The following is a 7,664-nucleotide window of genomic DNA, read 5'->3' on the forward strand; positions in this document are numbered from 1 at the left end:
TATCTTAAACAATTACTCCATGAATAAGTTAAAAATTTGGTACCACAGTATTATAAAACAGATTGAATATTAAATATATAAAAAACAAAACTTATAAAAACCTTCCCCTATATTAATAATATTGACTTTAATTGTAAGATTCTAAAATAAAATATATAGGCCCTATATATATATATAGTTTTGGCGCCGTCTTTGACCAATAAAATTTCACACAACATTTATTCGGAAAATAAAAAATACAAAACTAATGTCGATGAATTAAAAAAAAAATCAAATGTGGTTTATAAAATTAATTGTAATTGTCAAAACCCAGAAAATTATATAGGGGAAACTGGTAGGACTCAAGGACTGGTAGGAGTTAAAGGATACATCACGTAAAAATTTATTTCGTTGAAATTGAATTATCATCTGTTCGGAAAATATCAATGTTGGTGTAAAATGATTTGTAAAATGTTTTTTAATTGTTATTTAATGTCTTGTAAAAGTGTTACAGTTATTATATTACTGTTTTAAAAAGCTATACGTCTGTGGATTTTATCGTGATATTTAAGAAAACTTTTTAAGGTCATCCGATACATACTCATGTTTTTTCGGAAAACATAACCAGAAGTATCATATGGGTGTATCGAAAAAATTTAAAAGGCGTTGCTCTACCTTGTTTGGTATGGAAAAAGAATGTTTTTATGTCTGTAAAGATGATCTACGCACGTTAAATTTGTGAAATATCTCATGTGCTGTTTTTTTTTAATTTTGTAACATTACACTGAGGAGGGGCTTAGTTGTTAAATAAGCTCGAAATGCATATGTGAATATCAATAAAACAAGTACTTAACCTGATAGATGTGAGAAAGCTACCGAAATTAATTGTCTACTCGGATTAAAGAGGCATACATTTACATAATGTATAAAACACCTACCGTATCTGATATTTAGAACGCGTCCAAACAAGAAAATGGCTGACTTTGTTGACTCGTTGATATCGGAGATATTCCAAAGACAAATTTTATGGAATTCAAAACTTAAAGAGTACTATAATAGAGACCTCGTTAATAAGGAGTGGGATAATGTTGCCACAAGACTTAATATAGGCAGTAAGTAATTTTTTTTTATTATACGAATCATGTACAGTACAAACCACGTGGTCGGATTTAATGGGGTTGAGATATAGAACATTATATATATATAAAATACTGAAAAAATATATTTAAAAGATAGAAATTTCATTATACATGAACTGTTACAATAAAATAATTTGTGCTACTAGATCATAATTAATAGAAAGAGAACATGTAGCCAGTATCATACACAAACTAAAAATGCAATTTATTCTGTATAAATATGAAATTACACTATATAATATATATATTGTATATTTTATTAATATATAGTATGTAATATCAGTGGCACATCCAAAATTCAAAGAACTCTGTTTAAATTACATTAGATCCTGTTAACAGCTTGCTCTTGCCATGGAACAGAACCATTTAGGCTGTTAAAATATTGGCAAAACTTATCTCTTATAACCTTTGCTGAAAATGATGCTGCATTATTTACTTTTGTCAAATTTTTGCATTTACTTTTGCTTAAATCTGTCTCTATGGCATGAGATTCCCTGCAACCTTCAATATCTATTATCACATTGTGCAGCAGAGTTACAGCCTTTACAATATTTATAGCATTTTCTACACTAGTTTCAATAAATTTATTTAAAATTCTCCATTTTACAGCACAGATGCCAAAAGCACATTCAACTACTCTTCTTGCTCTTGATAGTCTGTAATTAAATATTGTTTCACTTTTATCCAGGGATCTTCTACTGTAGGGCTTTAATAAGTATGGAGTAAGAGGATAAACCTCATTACCAATTAAAACATATGGGGCTTTTGTGTTAGAATGGGGCAATGTTGTATCTGATGGCAGTTCCAATTTATTTGATTCTAGATTTTGATAGAGTACAGAATACTTAAATACTCCACCATCACTCTGCCTTCCATATGCTCCTACATCAATTGTTAAAAATTTCAAATCAGCATCAACCACAGCCTGAAGTACTATAGAAAAAAATTGTTTGTAATTATAATATTGACTTCCAGAATTTGGTGGACAGTTAATCCTTAAGTGCTTTTCATCTATGGAACCCACACAGTTAGGAAAGTTCCATTTTTTGTAAAATTGTTCAGCCTTTTCTGTCATATGTTCCTTTGTCGGTATAGGCATGTACTTTGATTGAAAACTTGACCAAAGGGCTTCACACACTTCCTTGACAATACTTGCAATACTTGATTTACCAATTCTCATGGAAAATGCCAGCTGTCTAAAAGAAATTCCTGTTGAAAGATATCAGGAAAAAGAAAGAAGAGTAATTATATAAAATAGTGTTCTTGAGTTGAGTTTAGTATATTTGTATTTTTATTTAGTATTCTTTGATTTATTTACATACACATACACAGAGAGATATAAATATTCAATAAGTAAACAAAGTTTAACAATAAGTCTTACGCTACACATGTAATGACATCAATCAGCTTTTAACCATCAATTCTACTATTTTCCTGTGCAGTTAATGTAATATGTTTTCTAAATACATGCATTTTACTGTTTGAAGTGAGGTAATTATTACTATAGTAAGGTTCTTATAATTTAATAATAATTTTATGTTCCCTTCCAATTTCAGAGGAGCTGGCAAAATCAAAGTGGAAACGCCTTCGTGACAATTTCCGAAAGGAGTTAAGAAAAATCCAAAACACAAGATCAGGAGATGCAGCTCCAGCAAAACGAACAAAGTGGATACATTTTAGTTCGCTTGAATTTTTGAAAGACGTCATGGAACCCAGATCTACTAGCACTAATCTGCTAGTTGATCTGGCTCCCTCAACAAGTGATCCAGAAACAGTAGTTTCTGGATCACTTGTTGTTGATAATGAAATTACAAATTATATTGTAGATCCTACAATTTGGCACATAGAAAATGATGAGACGGACAGATCTATTACAGATATAAATGACAAACCAACGTTGTCATCTGAATCGTATTCATCTACAACAAACAAGAAACGAAAAAGAAAAGAAGATAACTTAGATTTACAGAAAGAAATACTGGAAATAGAAAAACAGGAAATTGAATGGTTGAAAAAAGCAGACGAGGAAGATGATGATGATTTGAACTTTTTTAAATCTTTAATACCTTATATGAAGCTATTACCACCGATCAAAAAATTAACTGTCAGATCACGAATTCAAAATTTTGTACTCGACGAATTAAAAAATGTTGATATTAATTAACTTGTATATATATATTGTATAAAATTTATCTTGCTTTATTTGTATTTAATTCAATATGACATTTTGAAAATTTTTTAAACTCATTATATGAAGATTCTTTTTATTTAATGTGTATCTAGTTAGTGATATCATTACCTTTCAAATGAGACAATTGCAACACTATATTTTCAATAACAGTCTTTTTATAACATTTTTAAAAAAACTGTTCTAGAAAAATGGTCGCGAAACTGACAATCGAAGGAAAATCAGCAATTCTTGTGTCACATTACAGTACCTTCAATTTGATAACTTTTTAATTAAGAGAAAGTCAGTACTTTACCTTAGCGTAACAAAAAGCCTCTCTTCGAGTGATATAGGTTTCTGAAAATTCGTAGTTGTCTTCACAATGTAGGGACGAATACTTTGTAGGATATAATCGAAAGTTGCAGGTAGCATTCTGCAATATTCAAAAAACTTCGCCGGATCGTCTTTTATTTCACGATACAAATGATAAAATTCACCGAACTCGCGACGTTTCTTATAAATATCGTGTCTTCTGTCTACAAGACCTTTCGGTAACACAATAAGAAAGTGTAGAAGAGTATCGTAGAAAACTGTTTTCCATGGCAATCATTCGACGAAATCGTCTCGCCGCCTTATTGTAAACAACACGCGCCTACGCTGGACAGAGGTCGCTCGCCAGTTGGAAGCGCGTACAAAGATTCTTTCCGCCCGCGGTCGCTGGACGCTGCCACGTAGGACGTACCCTTACGAAACTTTTAAATCTTGTCGATTTGTCTTTTGTTTAAGCGCCACGCAACTCTTGATTACTCACTCCCCCCACACTATTGTTCAGCTTATATGTTCGGACGTATCGCGCGGAATCGACGCATAGCTACAATTTATCTTGTGTTATTTATTTCTGTGTTTGTTATATCTACGGAGACTCGACAGACTACACTATGTCATACAAAAGAAGTAGAACTGATTCTTCTGCATCAAACAAGAAAAGAAAAACTTTATCTTTGGAATGTAAAGTTAACATTATTAACATTTTTTTTCAAAATTATTGTTTTCTTCAGTCCCGGTCTCAATTAAAAATAATTTGTATGTATTTATATGCGAAATTATGAAATATTCTACATTCTTATGTACAAAAATCTTACAGATGATACAATACACTTCACACTTTATATATTACGAGAAACTTAATATCCTATATCGTTATAAAAATAATGTGAAGAGCTAGCCAGGGGTATGGAGATGGTTTAACTCATTTATTGCTAACTCGGCAGCTAGTCGTTTAGATAAGCCCTCGGTTGTCAACGGATGGCTTTGTATGAGTAAAAAAAAACATGTAAAGAGAGATGATCTCGTAATCCCCAATCTCCTATGTCAGGCTCCGGAAACCAGCTAGAGTAATTAAACTACGCGCCCTAACTAGCATTTTCTTCAATTTAGATATCTGTGACATCCGAGTGACAACATCCGTACAAAATCTTAGGAGGTTTAAGATTTAGCGAGTGGGGGAGTGCATAGGCAATGGATGAGACCATTTTAAACAATATCAACAAAATTTAATACTATAAAAACTAAAAGATATTACAAATAAAAAAACTAAATATTACATCTAACTTCGAGCATTAACAAATATAGTAATTCCTAGTATGGTGAATGCGAGAGAGTTTACAAAATTTAAGTATATTACTTCATTATAATGTAATTCCTACTTGTCTGTATTCAATTGAAGTTATGGCACTAGTCTTTTATTATGGATGAGGGGCTGATGTGCTGAAGTACGAAAGATTTCTTCACGATAAAGTCTTAAGCATTAGTTGAAATTCACTCATTCATTTATTACTTGTTTTTTATCTTTAATTATAAAAATATTTGTAATTTATTGTAAAAAATGGTGAAATAAACGAGAAAATTTGCATTCAAAATCAATACTTTTATAAACATTTTAACGGAGGTTCGATTAATAATTTCTTCGCAATTAATTTTGGATGAATTTTTCATTTTATTAAAATCTCCAAGTGTTTTCAATTTTCAATATTATAACATAAAAGCATTAAGTTCTGATATCCATTAATGAAATGATTATCTTAAAAGGTAGGATCTGTTATCAAGGAGAGTGGTATTTTGAGTCGTGATTTGAAGAACTTAAAAATATGGAATTATAATTACAATCTTTGAATAAAATACATTACGCTTATTAATATTCTTTTTAATACTTTATTTTGATATCCATATTCATAAAATTGATTTAATAATCAATTTAATATACCTGATCGTATAATTCAAGGTAAATTATCTCTATATAAACAGTTGATACTTAAAGTAATATTTTGTTTTGTTAAAGATGTTTACTTTATGACAGAAGATCGAAAATTCATTCTCTAAGATGTTTATTTTATTAACACATATTCGCAGGAACAATTCTTTTAAAAGTCTAGTATAGTGTGCATGTTATTGACTATTAAATCAATAATATAAATATGAATATCAGATTAAAAGACCGCTGAAATTCACAACGTTTTGATCTGAACAAAAGGAAACATCATTTCAAACTTTTACGCTACTAATGATATCAATGTAACTCTAATTGATGAAATTACGGATGACAGACTTTTCCAGGTAAATTACTTCATAAATTAATAACGATAATGTTATATCGATAAATATTACATACCATAGTTTAATAAAATATCAAAAAATTGCCTTTTTCTTTTCTGTATACATTTCTGTATGGTATATACAGACAGCAGGAATGTAAATAAAAATAATTTGCAGTGATACGATTTGTCATTACCCTTTTATACATTACTACTTCATTGTCGACCTACTTCACTTTTTTATAAACGTCAACTCTTAAAATGAACTGATGTAATTTTGCCCTCAAATAATAACACGAACGTGTCAAAAACACTTGTTATTTTCGAAATATTAATTGAGAAGCTTAACAAAATATACCCTAACCTAACATAACAAAATATTTTATTTATTTTATTAAATAAAATTAGAAACTAGATGTAATTATTTGTATATTGCTGATGTTTATTATGCTTTTATTTTTAAACTAATTGTTTTTGTGTGTGTGTGTGTGTGTTTTTAAAACAGGAATTGTTACATTCGCAGCCATGACATTTTTGGAAATAATAATAGACATGAAGTAAGTGTCAATTAAATCACAATTTTATAAACGAATTTATGAAACTAACAAAACGACATAACCTGAATTTGATCATAATAAACATGATATTTTATGAAAAAAAACTATTAGAATAACATCGAATACTTAATAAAGTAACTGACTCTTATTTATTACTTATTCAATAACTTGCTTTGTATTTTATGCATTATCATGCAAGTAATATTAATGATCAATTCATATATATCATTACGAAGATTTTATGGACGAAAATAATTTATGCAAGCATAACTAAATTATATAGAATTTTCTTAATAATTTGTTTCAAACAACGAGAAATATGTATTCTAATTTACAAGAAACAATTTGTTTGAGTTGTTTATTAGAACCTTGCATAAGAATGGCAATTGTCTTTGGCTTTGATATTTTTAACATACGTAGCTGCAGAAAAGAAGTGTTTACGCTAAAAGTCATTAAATTAAAAAATAATTATGTCAAATTCATAAAATATGTTTTATGGCAATGGACTTTATTGTTATTCTGGCAGATAATACCGGGATTGAATAAATACGCAATTTGTGAAGGGTGGCTCGATTATGTAACTAATCAGCCCATACTATTAACTACAGTTTTTGCAATAATTTACTTAATTCATTCTATCTGCTTAACTATTGTTACGAAAAATGACAACAAAGTCAATATAGATGTTAATTTAAAAAATGAATACTTCTACCGAGAAATGATAGACAGAAACAATTCTTCACTTAGAAAGGTTACCCTATTATTGTCTTTCTATACAATAGTTACTGTTATTTCATGTCAATGTACGTATGTAAATTTTCATTATCCCGGAGTAGAAAAAAGAAAAAAATTTGAAGGCGAACCACTGTTATGCTCTATTCTATATGCACTAGGTGCGATACCTGTATTAGGAGAATATGCATTTGCTTTATTGTTCGTAGCGTTATTCTTGTTGATTTCCTATAAAGAATTTGAATATGTCCTGTTTCAACTCTCCTTATTGAAGAAGAATCAAAAGAACATGCCGAAAAAATTGAAAGAATTGATGCTACGACACCAAGAATTGTGGATATTCATCAATCAATTCAACACTAAACTTAATTATCCATTCTGCATTTTGTACTTTTCTGTCATCTGGATAAACAGCTTCTGGTTTTATGCATATCTATTTGCAGACGTGAATAATTCAATACGTTTACTTGCCTTACTAGCTTTCATACTTTGCACTTTT

The 7,664-nt window shown here is 29.6% G+C and overlaps 1 protein-coding gene across 1 annotated transcript; it reads right to left on the minus strand.

Annotated features, from left to right (window-relative positions):
- Window positions 1-1,440: 1,440 nt before the first annotated feature.
- LOC136987856 (uncharacterized) lies at window positions 1,441-2,298 on the minus strand. Its single transcript, XM_067285607.1, has one exon. The coding sequence runs from the start codon at window positions 2,296-2,298 to the stop codon at window positions 1,441-1,443; it is 858 nt and encodes a 285-aa protein (XP_067141708.1).
- Between the last annotated feature and the right edge of the window lie 5,366 nt (window positions 2,299-7,664).

Source organism: Centruroides vittatus, unplaced genomic scaffold, assembly GCF_030686945.1.
Source record: "Centruroides vittatus isolate TY-2023 unplaced genomic scaffold, ASM3068694v2 scaffold_2802, whole genome shotgun sequence".
NCBI classification, from domain to species: domain Eukaryota; kingdom Metazoa; phylum Arthropoda; class Arachnida; order Scorpiones; family Buthidae; genus Centruroides; species Centruroides vittatus.